At 42.6% G+C, this 19,356-nt stretch overlaps 1 protein-coding gene across 1 annotated transcript; it reads left to right on the plus strand.

The window, feature by feature from the left end:
- Positions 1-4,347: 4,347 nt before the first annotated feature.
- LOC121543667 (cytochrome c oxidase assembly factor 6 homolog) lies at positions 4,348-13,785 on the plus strand. Its single transcript, XM_041853715.1, has 3 exons — positions 4,348-4,485; positions 12,672-12,836; positions 13,082-13,785. The coding sequence occupies exons 2-3, from the start codon at positions 12,693-12,695 to the stop codon at positions 13,181-13,183; spliced, it is 246 nt and encodes an 81-aa protein (XP_041709649.1). The 5' UTR covers positions 4,348-4,485; positions 12,672-12,692; the 3' UTR covers positions 13,184-13,785.
- Positions 13,786-19,356: the final 5,571 nt, after the last annotated feature.

The raw sequence follows: 19,356 nt of genomic DNA on the forward strand, positions 1-19,356 counted from the left end.
TCATGTGGCATTCCAGCCAGTCCCTCTCATGTGACATCAGGCTTCCCTGAGCCCAGAGAGAGGAGAGCGGTGTGTGGCAGGGTTTTCATCTGGACCACAGAACTAGAGAGTCAAAGAGTAGCAAGTCAGTGCCAGTCTACCCTCCTGTCTCCACCTCCCTCTAGGGATAAAACAAAGACCGGGGACAACCAGAACCCTGGTCCACTACACAGAAAGAACACACACACACACATGCACGTATGCATACACACATTTACACATAAAACTGAGAGAGGAGCCAAGCCTGTGGTGTTCTTTATCAAGAAGTAGCAGTAGATGCATAGGGCTCTCATATGATGAGCTATCAATCATATTTCCCTGCTCTGCTGGTGAGAAAGAGCCTGGTAAGAACTTTAACCTTTCAGCTTTACATGTTCAGTGATATGCATATGGATTTACTCTAGTGTAGGCTAAGTCCTAATGCTGTACGACAGCTAGTAGTAAATCAGCTGGAGGTCCATGGTTTCCTAGCAACGGGCTAATAGAAGGTTAAAGGCCATTTAAAACCAGTATGACCCTCACACAGCTGGAGAAGAGGCAAAATCACTGCAATATTCCTCAACAATTTACTGAAGAGCCAGACTGACACACAAAGCCTGAATTTTGACATGAAAGATATTGTAATGAGAAGGAATACATAACCTTTCTATAATCTTAATTCTTCTTAATTCCTAGGACATTAAAGCCATTCTGCTCTCGTGCCATGCGCTATTAATGGCAAACTGTAATAATCAGCTATTCTCTTTTCTAAAGCAGCTCTCCTTTTTTCTTCAGGTGTCACATCTCACAAAGGACTTCCTGGGAACTCAGAGTGAGCGTCCTGGTGGGGGGGCTGCTGGGAATCCAAGTGCCATTTGGCCTTGCTTGCCATTTTGCATGCCTTATTCCTTGGATGTTTACAGTTCTTACGGTTACTTCTCCAGAGAGAATGCAGAACTGCAGAATAAATATTCTGCAGGAATTAGATGTTTCGCTGCTGGGTGATTCTGCAATCACATTGTGGTCTCGAATGTGTTTTGAGAATTTTTGTGAGAATCCAACTCCAGTGAGTTGAGCATTTACTTCAGTGTGTGGGTTTGCAGCCTCCCTTAGTCTGTAACCCTGAAATGGATGGTTGCTGGGCTCCATGGAAACAAGGCACCAGGCAGGCCTATTATATCCACTCTCAGAACAGGGGCAGTGTTCCGTAAAAGCACCCGTGTGCCTCCTCCTTCCTCCCCTCATCCTTTATTCTGTCAGTTCACATCCATGAAAGACTGACCAACTGCACCTTGCCCTAAATTAATTGTTTTGCATATAACCTGCAGTAGCCCCCAGTGTTGTCTTTGATTTGACAATACTGTAGAATCTGGAGGGCCAATGTAACATTAGGCACAGAATCAATCAATCAAATGCATTTTTATAATGCCCTTTTTACATCAGCAGATACTCAGCCTAAAACCCCAAAGAGCAAACAATGCAGAGGCAGAAGCACAGTGAAAAAACTCTGTAGAGGGCAGGAACGTAGGAAGAAACCTAGAGAGGAACTAGGCTCTGAGGGGTGGCCAGTCCTCTGGCTGTGCCAGGTAGAGATTTAAGAGTTCAGTGCCTTCAGAAAGTATTCACACCCCTTTACTTTTTCAAATTTTGTCAACGATCGAAACAAAATATTCCGTAATGTCAAAGCGGAAGAATAATTCTAACATTTGTAAAAAATTACAAATTAAACGCTAATATATCTTGATTAGATAAGTATTTAACCCCTTGAGTCAATACATGTTAGCGATTACAGCTGTGAGTCTTTCTGGGTAAGTCTCTAAGAGCTTTCCACACCACATTGTGCAACATTTGCCCATTATTATTTTCAAAATTCTTCAAGCTCTGTGAAATTGGTTGTTGATCATTGTAAGACAACCATTTTCAGGTCTTGCCATAGATTTTCAAGCAGATTTAAGTCAAAACTGTAACTCGGCCACTCAAGAACATTCACTGTCTTCTTGGTAAGCAACTGCAGTGTAGATTTGGCCTTGTGTTTTAGGTTATTGACCTGCTGAAAGTTGAATTAATCTCCCAGTATCTGGTGGAAAGCAGACTGAACCAGGTTTTCCTCTATGATTTTGCCTGTACTCAGCTTATTTTTTATCCTGAAAAACTCCCCAGTCCTTAACGATTACAAGCATACCCATAACATGACGCAGCCACCACCTGGATATGGAGAGTGGTACTCAGTAATGTGGCTCCTGAGTTGCGCAGCGGTCTAAGGCACTGCATCTCAGTGCCAGAGGTGGCACTACAGACCCTGGTTCGATCCCGGGCTGTATCACATCTGGCCGTGATTGGGAGTACCGTAGGGCGGTGCACAATTGTCCCAGCGTCTTCCGGGTTAGGGGAGAGTTTGGCTGGGGTAGGCTGTCATTGTAAATAAGAATTTGTTCTTAACTGACTTGCCCTGTTAAATAAAAATGTGATTTACCCCAAACTTAACACTTTGTATTCAGGACAAAAAGTTAATTGCTTTGTCACAGTTGTAGCGGAATGGAAGTTGAAGAAGTTTTATTATGAAAACTTGTTTTGTCTCCCTTCTTGCTAGTTGCATCACATGAGAAACTTACGTTTTGTCAAACATCTTTCTTAGACCTGTTTCTGTGAGAACATGAGATTACTGTGTGAAGTGTGCCACCTAGCGGCATCTCAATGCACTAACCCAAAATGAGTGAAAAAACATAGAGATGGATAGAGGACTCATCTTTGAATCTGTGCCATTATAGAGCTCGCCAGCTTGTAGTGTAGTCCTAAAAACCGGAAATGAGTTACCTCTGGTTCGTTCAGCCATTCATATGGGGAAAATGAATAGAGAAAGAATAGGGTTTTGGGATAAACACAGAAAATAAGGTCTGAGGTTAACACAGGCTTAAGAGAGCTTACACGTTTTGTTCTATGAGATAATATTAGTCAGTTAACATGACCTTTTTGAATTAAGAAGCCATTATGTGCTTTATGTGCTTTTTAAAATTACATAAAGGCTTCAAAATTCACAAAAAGTGACTTTAGCTGATGAAGATTATCTCATAGAACAAAACGTAAAAGATCTCCTAAGCCTTTGTTTACCACAGACCTTCTTTTTGGCGTTTATCCAAAACCCCTAGAAAAACTCCAGTCATTTCCCCATAAGCTATACCTAGCGAACCATGGCGGAGTTAGTGCCTACAAAAAAAACTGCCATTCCTATTGCTGTCTATATCATCTGTGACAGCATGGGCATCTCCATTTTGAAGTAGTCCATTTTCCTCTTCACGATTGGCTGATCACTCCTGATGACCCGGTTGGACACGACTGCAACAGGGTCACCAGGAAGGATCAGCCAATGAAGTTATGCTGTCCCACCCAGTTGACTACATTAAAATGGTGGAAGCCCTCAATGGTGCTGCCCATGCTAATATCAAAGACAGTACAATATGAAGATAGGCTAAAACTGCTTCTCCAATAGAAATCCCTGCTCACACTTGTAGGCGATGTCATGGCGACGTTGGCTAGCTAAGCTTATGAGTAAACACGTCATTGGGTCTAACGCATTTGCAGGCTGTCAAATCAAAGGCACTCCTTCGTTATAAAGTTGTATTTGACGAAAATGAAAAGGTGTCAGTTTGTCACTTTCATGAAGTTGGAGTAATAACATGTTCAACTACTTATACGTTCGAATATAGGTTGTGCCTTTAGATTTCGAGAAAAATAACAGTTAAGGAATGTTTTTAGTGTATTTTAACCCCAATTTCAATCGTGTCTCATCGCTGCAACTCCCCAACGTGCTCGTGAGGAGAAGGTCAAGTCATGCGTCCTCCGAAACATGACCCGCCAAACCGCGCTTCTTAGCACCTGCCCGCTTAACCCGGAAGCCAGCAACACCAATGTGTCGGAGGAAACACCGTTCAACTAACGACCAAGGTCAGCCTGCAGGTGTAACCGGTGTGAAATGGCTAGCTAGTTAGCGGTGCGCACTAGTAGCGTTTCAATCGGTAAGGTCACTCGCTCTGAAACCTTGAAGTAGTTGTTTCCCTTGCTCTGCGAGGGCCGCGGCTTTTGTGGAGCGACGGGTAACGGTGCTTCGAGGGTGACTGTTGTCGATGTGTGCAGACTGTCCCTGGTTCAAGCCCAGGTAGGGGCGAGGAGAGGGACGGAAGCAACACTGTTACACAGGCACCTGGCCCGACACAAGGAGTCGCTAGACCGCGATGAGCCAAGTAATATGGCTAATATAGCCTTCTGGCCACTAGAGGCCTCTATCATTCTCCATGGTGAAAAATGAACTCTTGCATCATTGAGATGCGACGGAAGTCCTCACGCCACAAGCAGCTGTCCTTGAATGCACAGTGGAAACATGTTACAGAACTGAAAATTACATAATTTAACTGCTCTTTTGGCATTGTTGAACAAACTATTCATACCGGAGTAGTGATATAAACCTTCATGGTGAGTTGTCAAGATTATAACGTGGTATCATTAGTAGCTATCTTATTTGATAAGTGTTGCTTAGGTTTGGAAACAGATTAGCTAGCTAAACACTTTTTATTCTCGATGAATAAAACGTGTAAATCAGCTAGCTGAAAGCCTTTATAGTATTTCCTTACCTCTGTCGGGAGACTGTAGGATATGAGGACTGTAGGCTAAGAGGAATATGTGCTTTGGTTTTTGCATCACTGATTATAATAGAGCTAGCCAGTTTGTTACTTAGTTACAGTTCGTACAAGGAAATCAGGCAATTTAAATAAATTCATTACGTCGTAATCTATAGATTTCACATGACTGGGAATACAGATATGCATCTGGTTACAAATACTTTTAAAAAATAAAATAAAAGTAGGAGCGTGGATAACAACCAGTCAGTATCTGATGTGACCCATTTGCCTCATGCAGCGCGACACATCACTTTTGCATAGAGTTGATCAGGCTGTTGATTGTGGCCTGAGGAATGTTGTCCCACTCCTATTCAATGGCTGTGCGAAGTTGCTGGATATTGGCGGGAACTGGAACACACTGTGGTACACCTTGATCCAGATAATCCTAAACATGCTCAATGGGTGACATGTCTGGTGAGTATGCAGGCCATGGAAGAACTGGGACATTTTCAGCTTCCAGGAATAGTCTACAGAACCATGCGTCATGGGGCCGTGTATTATCATGCTGAAACATGAGGTGATGGCGGCAGATGAATGGCACGACAATGGGCCTCAGGATCTAGTTACGGTATCTCTGTGCATTCAAATTGCCATCGACAAAATGTGATTGTGTTCGTTGTCCGTAGCTTATGCCTGCCCATACCATAACCCCACCGCCACCATAGGACACTGTGTTCACAACGTTGACATCAGTAAACCGCTCGCCCACACGACGCCATACACGTGGTCTGTGGTTGAGGCCTGTTGGACGTACTGCCAAATTCTCTAAAACGATGTTGGAGGCGGCTTATGGTAGAGAACCATCCCACTCCTTTTGTCACAGTCCAAATCACATCCCTAAACAGGCTCAGGTGGCTATGAGGACGGCACATTCATTGACAGGATTTCGTGTAATGCCTCTGCTGTAAAATCCCTGGTCCCCAAAAATCGCTCAGGCGCACTCACAACGATGCCTTTTTTCTCTGATTTCCTTTCTGTTTGCGCTGTGCTGTTGATAACCAATGCAATAAATGAACCAATGCAATAAACGAATCCTGACATGCAACCCTCTGTTGACAAGGAATATTATCAGCTATGTCCTCCGGTGCCATTCTCAAAAGGGAGAGACTCTTCATCAAAAACAATAGAATGGATGGAGTGGGTTCCTCACTCCATACATTTAAATTTTAGTCATTTAGCAGACGCTCTTATCCAGAGCGACTTACAGTTAGTGAGTACATACATTATTTATTTTTATTTTTCATACTGGCCCCCTGTGGGAATCGAACCCACAACCCTGGCGTTGCAAACGCCATGCTCTACCAACTGAGCTACCTGCCGGCCATTCCCTACCCTGGACGACGCTGGGCCAATTGTGCGCCGCCCCATGGGTCTCCCGGTCGGCCGGCTACGACAGAGCCTGGATTCGAACCAGGATCTCTAGTGGCACAGCTAGCACTGCGATGCAGTGCCTTAGACCGCAGTGCTTTAGACCACTGCGCCACTCGGGAGACTATGCAGGTGCATCCACCATGCAGGTCAGTCGGTGTGCACCAACCACTTGACCCAATTCTTCACATACAGTGCATTTGGGAAGTATTCAGACCCCTTAACTTTTTCCACATTATGTTACGTTACAGCCTTATTCTAAAATGTGTGTGTATATATATATATATATATATATATATATATATATATATATATATACATACATACATACATACATACAGTGGGGAGAACAAGTATTTGATACACTGCCGATTTTGCAGGTTTTACTACTTACAAAGCATGTAGAGGTCTGTAATTTTTATCATAGGTACACTTCAACTGTGAGAGATGGAATCTAAAACAAAAATCCAGAAAATCACATTGTATGATTTTTAAGTAATTAATTTGCATTTTATTGCATGACATAAGTATTTGATACATCAGAAAAGCAGAACTTAATATTTGGTACAGAAACCTTTGTTTGCAATTACAGAGATCATACGTTTCCTGTAGGTCTTGACCAGGTTTGTACACACTGCAGCAGGGATTTTGGCCCACTCTTCCATATAGACCTTCTCCAGATCCTTCAGGTTTCGGGGCTGTCGCTGGGCAATACGGACTTTCAGCTCCCTCCAAAGATTTTCTATTGGGTTCAGGTCTGGAGACTGGCTAGGCCACTCCAGGACCTTGAGATGCTTCTTACGGAGCCACTCCTTAGTTGCCCTGGCTGTGTGTTTCGGGTCGTTGTCATGCTGGAAGACCCAGCCACGACCCATCTTCAATGCTCTTACTGAGGGGAGGAGGTTGTTGGCCAAGATCTCGCGATACATGGCCCCATCCATCCTCCCCTCAATACGGTGCAGTCGTCCTGTCCCCTTTGCAGAAAAGCATCCCCAAAGAATGATGTTTCCACCTCCATGCTTCACGGTTGGGATAGTGTTCTTGGGGTTGTACTCATCCTTCTTCTTCCTCCAAACACGGCAAGTGGAGTTTAGACCAAAAAGCTATATTTCTGTCTCATCAGACCACATGACCTTCTCCCATTCCTCCTCTGGATCATCCAGATGGTCATTGGCAAACTTCAGACGGGCCTGGACATGCGCTGGCTTGAGCAGGGGGACCTTGCGTGCGCTGCAGGATTTTAATCCATGACGGCGTAGTGTGTTACTAATGGTTTTCTTTGAGACTGTGGTCCCAGCTCTCTTCAGGTCATTGACCAGGTCCTGCCGTGTAGTTCTGGGCTGATCCCTCACCTTCCTCATGATCATTGATGCCCCACGAGGTGAGATCTTGCATGGAGCCCCAGACCGAGGGTGATTGACCGTCATCTTGAACTTCTTCCATTTTCTAATAATTGCACCAACAGTTGTTGCCTTCTCACCAATCTGCTTGCCTATTGTCCTGTAGCCCATCCCAGCCTTGTGCAGGTCTACAATTGTATCCCTGATGTCCTTACACAGCTCTCTGGTCTTGGCCATTGTGGAGAGGTTGGAGTCTGTTTGAGTGTGTGGACAGGTGTCTTTTATACAGGTAACGAGTTCAAACAGGTGCAGTTAATACAGGTAATGAGTGGAGAACAGGAGGGCTTCTTAAAGAAAAACTAACAGGTCTGTGAGAGCTGGAATTCTTACTGGTTGGTAGGTGATCAAATACTTATGTCATGCAATAAAATGCAAATTAATTACTTAAAAATCATACAATGTGATTTTCTGGATTTTTGTTTTAGATTCTGTCTCTCACAGTTGAAGTGTACCTATGATAAAAATTACAGACCTCTACATGCTTTGTAAGTAGGAAAACCTGCAAAATCGGCAGTGTATCAAATACTTGTTCTCCCCACTGTGTGTGTGTGTGTGTGTGTGTATATATATATATATATATATATAAATCCTCATCAATCTAAACACAATACCTCATAATGACAAAGCAAAAACAGATTTTTTGAAAATGTTGCAAAAAACCCCCACCTGAAATATCACATTTACATAAGTATTCAGACCTTTTGCTCAGTACTTTGTTGAAGCACCTTTGGCAGCGATTACAGCCTTGAGTCTTCTTGGGTATGACGCTACAAGCTTGGCACACCTGTATTTGGGGAGTTTCTCCTATTCTTCTCTTCAGATCCTCTCAAGCTCTGTCAGGTTGGATGGAGAGCGTGTCGCTGCACAGCTATTTTCAGGTCTCCAGAGATGTTCAATCGGGTTCAAGTCCGGGCTCTGGCTAGGCCACTCAAGGACATTGAGACTTGTCCTGAAGCCACTCGTGCATTGTCTTGGCTGTGTGCTTAGGGTCGTTGTCCTGTTGGAAGGTGAACCTTCGCCCCAGTCTGAGGTCCTGAGCGCTCTGGAGCAGGTTTTCATCAAGGATCTCTGTACTTTTCGCTGTTCATCTTTCCCTCGATCCTAACTAGTCTCCCAGTCCCTGCCGCTGAAAAACATCCCCACAGCATGATGCAGCCACCACCATGCTTCACCGTAAGGATGGTGCCAGGTTTCCTCCAGACGTGACGCTTGGCATTCAGGCCAAAGAGTTCAATGTTGGTTTCATCAGACCAGAGAATCTTGTTTCTCATGGTCTGAGAGTCCTTTAGGTGCCTTTTGGCAAACTCCAAGCGGGCTGTCGTGCCTTTTACTGAGGAGTGGCTTCCTTCTGGAAGGTTCTCCCATCTCCACAGAGGAACTCTGGAGCTCTGTCAGAGTGACCATCGGGTTCTTGGTCACCTCCCTGACCTAGGCCCTTCTCTCCCGATTGCTCAGCTTAGCCAGGCGGCCAGCTCTGGGAAGAGTCTTGGTGGTTCCAAACTTCTTCCATTTTAAGAATGATGGAGGTCACTGTGTTCTTGAGGACATTCAATGCTGTAGACATTTTTTGATACCCTTCCCCAGTTTGCCTTGACTCAATCCTGTCCCGGAGCTCTAGGACAATTCCTTCGACCTCATGGCTTAGTTTCTGCTCTGACATGCACTGTCAACTGTGGGACCTTATATAGACAGGTGTGTGCCTTTCCAAATCATGTCCAATCAATTGAATTTACCACAGGTGGACTCCAATCAAGTGGTAGAAACATCTCAAGGATGTTTTCGCTTTGACATTATGGTGTATTGTGTGTAGATTGATGAGGGGGGAAAAATAATTTAAGCCATTTTAGAATAAGGCTGTAACGTAAAAAAAATGTGGAAAAAGTCAAGGGGTCTGAATACTTTCCGAATGCATGTCCTTTGCATTTACTTCTAGCGCAACCCCAGAAATCAAATCAAATCAATTTTTATTGGCCACATGCGCCGAATACAACAGGTGCAGACATTACAGTGAAATGCTTACTTACAGCCCTTAACCAACAGTGCATTTATTTTTAATAAAAAAAAAAAAGTAGAATAAAACAACAAAAAAGTGTTGAGAAAAAAAGAGCAGAAATAAAATAACAATAGGGAGGCTATATATACAGGGGGGTACCGGTGCAGAGTCAATGTGCGGGGGCACCGGCTAGTTGAGGTAGTTTAAGTAATATGTACATGTGGGTAGAGTTAAAGTGACTATGCATAAATAATTAACAGAGTAGCAGCAGCGTAAAAGGATGGGGTGGTGGGGCAGTGCAAATAGTCCGGGTAGCCATGATTAGCTGTTCAGGAGTCTTATGGCTTGGGGGTAGAAGCTGTTGAGAAGTCTTTTGGACCTAGACTTGGCACTCCGGTACCGCTTGCCGTGCGGTAGCAGAGAGAACAGTCTATGACTAGGGTGGCTGGAGTCTTTGACAATTTTGAGGGCCTTCCTCTGACACCGCCTGGTATAGAGGTCCTGGATGGCAGGAAGCTTGGCCCCAGTGATGTACTGGGCCGTACGCACTACCCTCTGTAGTGCCTTGCGGTCGGAGGCCAAGCAGTTGCCATACCAGGCGGTGATGCAACCAGTCAGGATGCTCTCGATGGTGCAGCTGTATAATTTTTTGAGGACCCATGCCAAATCTTTTCAGTCTCCTGAGGGGGAATAGGCTTTGTCGTGCCCTCTTCACGACTGTCTTGGTGTGTTTGGACCATGATAGTTCGTTGGTGATGTGGACATCAACTTGAAGCTCTCAACCTGTTCCACTACAGCCCTGTCGATGAGAATGGGGGTGTGCTCAGTCCTCTTTTTTTTTCCTGTAGTTCACAATCATCTCCTTTGTCTTGGTCACGTTGAGGGAGAGGTTGTTATCCTGGCACCACACGGCCAGGTCTCTGACCTCCTCCCTATAGGCTGTCTCATCGTTATCGGTGATCAAAACTATTGATAGGCGCCCTGCTTCGAACGTCCACACATGACACATTCCAATCCAATATCTGCTTGAGGCACAGAGCACGCTCCTTCTGTTCCATAGATACACAAAAAAACTAAATAAGCCCACTTCTCATTACTCTCATCGACGCCACCTTATCCAACGCATCCGCAATTGTTATAGAGCCTTCAAACGGATCTCCCAGGTAACAACATCGATCCAAAACCCTTACTCCAACCAAAAAATTATCAGAACTAGGTGTGGATTTACTACACTTCACTACCACTTTACTTCTCTTATTTCCTTTTGCATTCTCTACTGTAATCCAATTCTTCTCACTCTCATCTCCACTCGACACGCCATCTGATTTAAACATAACATCCGCTTCCGCCATTTTCCTCCTCCTCTGGCCCTATCCGGGATCCTTGGGACGACCCTACCCGAAACCCTAAACTTAACTCCTAACCATAACCCTTACCTAACCATTTTAAATGACAACTTCAATGGGGTAGGGACGTCATAAGGATCCCGGATAGCGAAGACCATTACTATTGCTCTCTATTTAATTGACGATTCGCAGGGGTGCGCCTACACCTGGGCCGCGTTCAGCAGGACACAATGTTTTGGAACGTTAAGATAGAAATATGTAATATAGAACAAATATGCGCCTCCGACATGTAGACCAAGGAATCATATTATTATTATTATTTTTTTTTTTTCATGTTGGCTTTATTCCTGGCATTTCTATCTAAAACGTTTGACAACGTGGCCTTGGCATTTTTAGAATTTTGGTAGGGGAGGGGTTAATTTGACCCATAGATGGTGAGAGGATTTCAAAATAAAGGGTGTGCCCAAAAATCACAGGGGTGAACGACTGTCCCCTCTCATTGAAGCCACAAGGTTCAAGGCCGACCGCGGTACTGCAGGCATTGTTTGCAGAAAACAAAATCCACCATTATAGTGAATGGCAGTCTTCGTGTAAATAAATTACAAAATTCAAAGACAATCATGGTACCAATAATTGCATGTATTACACCAGATGAGTGAGAAAGTTACAGATGCACAAATATCATACCCCCAAGACATGCTAACCTCTCACCATTACAATAACAAGGGAGGTTAGCATTTTTGGTGTGTATGTTGCTTGTGCATCTAATTTTCTCACTCATCATTATTCACAATTCATTCAGGATGATCCATAATCATGGTAGCTTCCACATTAATGTAGAAGTGTTTAGAAACATATTCTATTCTTATTTACAATAAAAGTGACTCCAAAATGACACTACACATTATTTACCATTCATTTCTATTGGGAACTAAATCATCTGAAACACAACCAAAACAAACAGCAAATGCATCCAACAAATGTGTAGAGTCACACGTTTGATGTAGTCATTGCGTGCTAGGAATATGGGAACAAATACTTCACTTTTTACTACTTTAATACACATATAAGTGAATTTGTCCCAATACTTTTGCTCCCCTAAAATGGGGGGACTATGTACAAAAAGTGCTGCAATTTCTAAACGGTTCACCCGATATGGATGGAAATACCCCAATTAAAGCTGACAGTCTGCACTTTAACCTCAGTCATTGTTTGATTTAAAATCCAAACTTTTGGAATATAGAGCCGAAAGAAGAAAAAAGGCTTCACTGTCCCAATAATTACGGAGGGCACTGTATGTCCTTGAACCGATTATTTTAAAATTGCACACAGAAGAAGTTATGGGGATCATTTAGTTGCTAATGGAAGCCTACAGTACCCAGGCTGGCCTTCAACTTGAGATACTCAATGAGAGGGGGTAGCTCTGAGCTGGCCTGCAACGTCACTTCCTGGAGTAGCTCAAACTGCTCATGTTATGAGATGCCATCTTAACCGACTTCCTTGGCTTCAAATGCGCTATTGAGTCTTCACTTAGGAATGAATTGTGTCACCTGATTGATGACTTTGTACATTCATATTCAGTCATTGTAAACATCTCACCTCTGCCCCTGAACCAAATCCATTAATTCAAGATTTGGTTCTGGGCTACAAATGTTTACAAATGTATAGCTTCAAAATATATTATAAAACTAAAGCATATCATGATGATCTCATTGACTACCAGTACTTGCATGAATAACTGAATGTGTAAGAGGGGTTATATTTCCCCAGCCCCATCCCTTACCTTACCAAACAAAGTGGCAGGGTCAGGCTGTTGGAATTGCAGATTTTTCCATGTAGTTGACGGAACCAGTTTTTCCTCTTGTTATTTTAGTAAGTTTTCCCTAGCCCAGTGATGTCAGCCCCTAACTCAAACCAGAGAAAAGCATGCTGGGGTGCTAGGGACGAGCTGTGGAAGTGCCTTGATGATAACCATGACAATGCCTCCTCCTGTGAGAAGTTCCAGAAAGAGTTTGAGGCGAGCTGTCCTGCTCAGTGGGTGAGTCTCCCTGTCTGGCCTTAGTCTAGCTATAACCTATCTGTTACTCTGTTGACAATGACAGTCTATCATAGAGGAAGCCAGAGAGATCGTCTAGATCTACAATGTTTGTATATAAAGACCTGCTTCTATTCATGGTCTAATGTTCTTATCACTGACTTTGATGTAGCTACAGTAGTAAACTCAATGTGGTCACCAACCCTGGTCCTGCTCAAATACGTCCTATCTCACATTGATCCTGACAGGTGAAATACTTCACCAAGAGGAGAGACTTCTTGAAGTATAAGGAGAAGATGCAGACGGAGGGCTTTGAGCCTGCTGACGGGCCTAAACAGTCACAGTCCTAGCCAGTAGCCACTGGTCAGAAGACGGAGAGGAGGACTTCCTGGGGCCTCCTGGTTAAGGATGGACAGCAGTGGACTGTCACTGGACACTAGAGCACAATCCTGCTATGCCTCCCAAAGACGACAGATGCTGGAGGTCAGTGACGTCACACCTGGACCTGGACACTCTGGTTAGATGTCACCTACAGGCCACAGTCAGATTCTCAAGCTTCTCCCCAAGTGTGCACTTGTCTTGTTCATTCCTTGCCTCAGACTAGTGACCATACCTATGTCACACATGGCCAGGTGTGTGGTGATGTAACCACGGTGACTGCTGTGGAAAGTGCACCCAACGCACTCACGGTTCTACAGGCTTCCTCTGTATCCCTCTCTGCTCTCTCAATACAACATCAAGTGGTTGTATGTGGTGTGACAATGCTTTTATTTGACATATAACTGAACAAATCAACTGCTTCGTGACTGTTAGTCTAACCACTGAATCATTTATTATTTATGCTATTGTCAAAGATAGATGCAGATATTGTTCTTTATTCATGAATAGACAGTGTGACATATTATATGCATGTGATTTGTTGTGATTGATAAATAAAGATGACTCAATGGTTCAGTGTTATTTTATTATTTTATAACAATTGTGTTACGTTTCCATGAATCTAGGCCTATTCTATGAGTAAGTTGAATGAGTGTAACAACTACATTAATGTTATTCATGAATGTTACAGTTCATTGGATTGGTTTGACAGTACAAGGCACATTTCTTTTATATTACAAGTAGGCATGTATTTACAAAGGTTCTATATCCGTCTTCTAAAACAACACCAAAGTATGAAAACTTGTGCAACATCAAATAAATTATAAACAGAGATGTAGGATTTAGATTGCATAATGTGCCTACATTCTGTATAGGCCGACATTCTCATGATGACAGTGAATAAAGTACAAAAAGGCACACAATTACATTTGAATTTGTTCAAAAATATAAAGCATTTTATAAAAGTCATATGGTGTACAACAATGTACACTCAGCTCTGTAGTCATAGCGACAGACAGCTCTCATGATTTGGCTGTTGATTGGAGAGGCACTTTACTTTGCAGTTTTCTCTCTGGTCTCTATTGTGTCTGACATGACACCCTATTCCCTATGGCTCTGATCAAAAGTAGTGCACTATATAGGGAATTTCAGCACACTGACAGTAGGGACCCAGTATGTAACACCATGAAGACTGTATACTACTGTAAATATAGAGTATAATTCTAATAAGTGTCACATGCATAGAAATAGTGTTTTTGTGGTTATTGTGCTAGCTAAACCTATAGGAATATTTTGTATGACATATAGTATTCTGTGTCTCGTTGTAATAATGTGTAAACCCATCTGCGAATCAATGTTTTTTTTGTGGGCTATGGGGTGGAGAGATTAGAAAACATAATCTATAAAAGTAACATTTACGGCAACATACAGTAATATGAAGTAAAAGGCAATATGATCCATTGACTTGAGTCAGTCCATTCCATTCACCTCATACAGTGTAGGCTACTATGGCTGCGTTTACACAGGCAGCCCAATTCTGATATTTCGTGCAATTATTGGCAAAATATCCGATCTGATTGATGAAAATACCAATTAGTGGTAAAAAAAAATCTGAATTGGGCCGCCTATGAAAACGCAGCCTCTGCGTTTCCTCCCTTGTGGTGCTTGTCGTAGTAAATATATATAATGTTATAGCTTGGTCTGACTAAAATCTTGTGCATGACCCATCTTGTGTTGGGCCTTTGTATTTAATACAATGCACAAAGACTTCTATCTTGTCGGCCTTATCAGCAGGTGGCTATGGACAACACCCACGCCATAGGTCTCTCAGTTCTCCCAACTCACGACTTCTTGCTCTGAGGACATACACACACACACCCACACACACACACACATATACACACACACACACACACACATCATCATTGTTAAACATACACACACATACACACACACACACACACACACACACACACACATACACACGCACACACACACACACATCATCATTGTTAAACATACACACACATACACACACACACACACACACACACACATACGCACACACACACACACACACATCATCATTGTTAAGCACACACACACACAAAAAACCCCTTCTCTTAGGCTGAACATCTGAAGACAGAGAACCCGACTCAGAGCCAATGCAATGGAGGTGACCTCGACCAACTCATCAGGACCAATCAGAAGATCAGAACTACTAGAATCAACCTACTTTATTTTATTGTATAAAATGTCAGCACACAATGTTTAGGGGCTCTCTCTCAGATATCTCCCTCACGAGATTGACGAACGGGTCCGTGCACGCTATTCTCAGATATCTTTACCTCTGAATAAACTGCCTTATATTATACAATTATCCACCTTGTCCAAAAGTCTCTACTTGGTCTCCGTTCTCCAGTAAACTTGTTTTATCAACAAAACTTGGTAGCAGAGGATGGTTTTCTAACTCTGAATTCGGTCCATAAAAGTTGATAGAGACAGGAGACAAGTAAGAGACGGATCTGAAAGGACGGGTGACCTGTCCGCAGGAGCAGCCGGGAATCCAGCTCGCCTCAGGAAACTGATCTAGACGGCCGTCAATACAAAGGTAAGCAGAACCTGTTAAAACAAAATCTGCATATTGTATTGTAGGATAAACTAAATTATGATCAGTAAGTACTGGGCGTGAGTATGGATTACTGTAAAATTTATAACATATCTATTATGACTCAAAAGGCACATATGTAAAGATATCTGAATTCTTTAGGTTTTTACTGTTGAAATGTGACTCTCTAGGGGAGGAGTCTAGTTACAGAGGTTGTGGTTCACGAGAGACGGACCCTTTTATTTTTTACTGTTGATATCTGAAATCTTAGGTTTTTACTGTTGAAATGTGACTCTAAGAGAAGAAGTCTAGTTACAGTGGTTTTATTTTCTGTTGAAATGCGGCTTTCTAGTGAGGAGCCTATTACAGAGGTTTTGGTCCACAAGCGATGGACCCCTTTATTTGATCCACAAGAGAAGGATCTGGTGACTTGATAAAAAGATTCAGATAGTCGGGTTGAGTTAATTCCGTGAGAATCCAAGTCCAGAAAAGGTTCTCCCGACTAGACGCCAGTTGAATGGTTTAAACGACTGGGAGTCTCCTTGAGGAGAATCAAAAAAAAAAAAAAAAAAAATACAAGTTCAGATAGTCGGGCAATTGGTTGACGTGGCACTCAACTATATGTACTGTGAGGAACTTAAACTGAATTCGTGTGTTGCTTAGGTTTTTACTGTTGAAATGTGACTCTAAGAGAAGAAGTCTAGTTACAGTGGTTTTATTTTCTGTTGAAATGCGGCTTTCTAGTGAGGAGCCTATTACAGAGGTTTTGGTCCACAAGCGATGGACCCCTTTTATTTGATCCACAAGAGAAGGATCTGGTGACTTGATAAAAAGATTCAGATAGTCGGGTTGAGTTAATTCCGTGAGAATCCAAGTCCAGAAAAGGTTCTCCCGACTAGACGCCAGTTGAATGGTTTAAACGACTGGGAGTCTCCTTGAGGAGAATCAAAAAAAAAAAAAAAAAAATACAAGTTCAGATAGTCGGGCAATTGGTTGACGTGGCACTCAACTATATGTACTGTGAGGAACTTAAACTGAATTCGTGTGTTGATGCTGATATGTAATGAAAATGTAATTGTTGAAATGATAACCTGAATGTTGTGTAAGATTGGCCGTTTCATGAGACTAACTAGTGGATAACTTTTAAGAGGACCACCGAGTCCTATTTTGCCTGTTATGTAGCCGCTGCGCTAAAAGCTGACTTGAACTTTTTCCCTCTTGTGGTGTTGGTATTTTCATAATTCCTAAAATTAGATTGATAATTATTTTGGAAGCGCTCGAGTTTGTTAATATATTGTTCCAAAAGGGCGATTCTGATACCTTTTGGGAAAATATATAATAACTCGAATAACTGAAAAACAATAATAACTTTTGCTAAATAATTCCTAAAATTAAATTGATAATTATTTTAGGAGCGCTCGAGTTTGCTAATATATTCTTCCAAAAGGGCGATTCTGATACCTTTTGGGAAAATATATAATAACTCGAATACCTGAAAAACAATAATAACTTTTGCTAAATAATTCCTAAAATTAAATTGATAATTATTTTGGGAGCGCTTGAGTTTGTTAATATATTGTTCCAAAAGGGCGGTTCTGATACCTTTTGGGAAAATATATAATAATTCGAATAATTGAAAAACAATAATACCTTTTGCAAAATAATTCCTAATAATAAAGTATTGAACATTTTTTGTGTACGAGGGTGGGACATCAGAGATAAATCTCAGTCAGCGCCAAGAATACATTGCTGGATTCGGCCAGTGACGGGCTAAGAGCACCAAGATAGTCTAATAAACTGTATAACCATGGCAACCACTACCGTCCCAAAACTCAAGTTTAATGAATATCTAGATCAAAAAATACAGGATAGAGCGGGAGTGGTGCCGAATGGTTTTTTAATTCGATCTAAAAGTTGGTGCGAGAGGAAAAGGCAAATCATCGATCTAAAAACAGACGGAAGAGTGACCTGAAAATCCTGGAGAAATCAACTATTCGTCTTGGCTCAGGAAACCTGATCAGAGCGCGCTCTTCTAAAAAGGTATGCAGAGCCTGTTAAAACGAAATATTGCATATTGTATTATAGACCAATACCAAATTATGATCAGTAGTACTGAGCGTGAGTATGAATACTTGTTAAATAATTTTCCATCCTAATGAATTAAGGCATACATGAGATATCTGGTACTGTGTTTTATACTAAGGAATTAAGGAATAAGGAATAAAGATAAACGTATCCAGAATGTGTCGAACTACGGATTGACGCATTGGTGGATAAGATTTGACCCACAACTAGATTCCTAAAGGGACCCAGTTTGAACTGAGACCTTTTGCATAAATCCTATTAGGGGAGGTCCTACCCTATAGGTTGCGAGGAGGTAGAAGTTTAACTGTGGCAGAGTTCTAGACATTAGGTGGAGGGAGAGGTATGGTTTTGAGGGACGTCTGGACGCAGATAAACTCGAATCCATGCTTAAAACAGATACATAAGGTGTGTAAAGGAGAAATGAGCAGTGAGAGAGAAAGAGAGAGTTGCGAGGGGAGGGGCTGGAGAGAGCGAAAGTGTGGCTTTTGGAGCGAGGAAAGACTGGAGTTGGCTGGGAACACCACGGGGTGATTATTTGAGAGGTGCCTGTGGGTTTCTGACGAGGGATGAGATGGGTGAGAAAGTAGAGAATATTTACATTTGCATTTTTGGTGATTTGGCAGACGCTCTTGTCCAGAGCGACTTGCAGGAGCGATTGGGGTTGAGTGCCTTGCTCGAGGGCACATCGGCAGATTTTTCGCCTGGTCGGCTCGGGGATTGGAACCGGCGACCTCTCGGTTCTTGGCGCCGGGCGCTACTGATCACTAAGCTGCCTGCCGCCCCATATGAGTTTAAGGTTGTGGCGTTGTTTGATCATGTGATAAGGTTTAATTTGTAATCGGACCATAACTAAAGTGGTTGTAGAAGTAATGTATAGGTAGGGGAGAGCCAATAGGGGGCTCCATTGAACTATTATGGTTTATTTGGCATTTCAATGGCATAAGGTGAAATCTGTATGCATGAGGGGAATTCGATTATGTATTATTATAGTATTATGGACACTCCGTAATAAATAAACTGAACCAAACAAGACGTTACTACAGCAATAGAGAATAGTTAATGTTGTTACGTTAGTTCTTAAACCCGATGATAGAGGAAAATGCAGAACGCTGTTAGAGTGTGTTTTATTTAGGCTACTAGGGTGTTTGAGACGGAAGGGCTGGCTAGACGGGGGTGATGACGTGGCTGGATGTGCGACGTGAAAGTATTTACTTTGTGAGAATCGTAGATGGTGTGGAGTGACTGGCGATGTCCCTGGTTCGAACACAGGTAGGGACAGTAGACAAAGCTTTCGCAGTGGGGCTATATACCTAGATTACTATGTGGATGTGAAAGGTTGAATTAGATAGCTTAAATAGAAGTATTCTAGAAAAGTCTATGAAAATATGTTATAAGGTTACCATGCGCTCTCCCCGAAGGAGCAAGGGGAGGGTGAGAGACAGTACAGTTCAG

This window comes from Coregonus clupeaformis, unplaced genomic scaffold (assembly GCF_020615455.1).
Source record: "Coregonus clupeaformis isolate EN_2021a unplaced genomic scaffold, ASM2061545v1 scaf0025, whole genome shotgun sequence".
NCBI classification, from domain to species: Eukaryota; Metazoa; Chordata; class Actinopteri; order Salmoniformes; family Salmonidae; genus Coregonus; species Coregonus clupeaformis.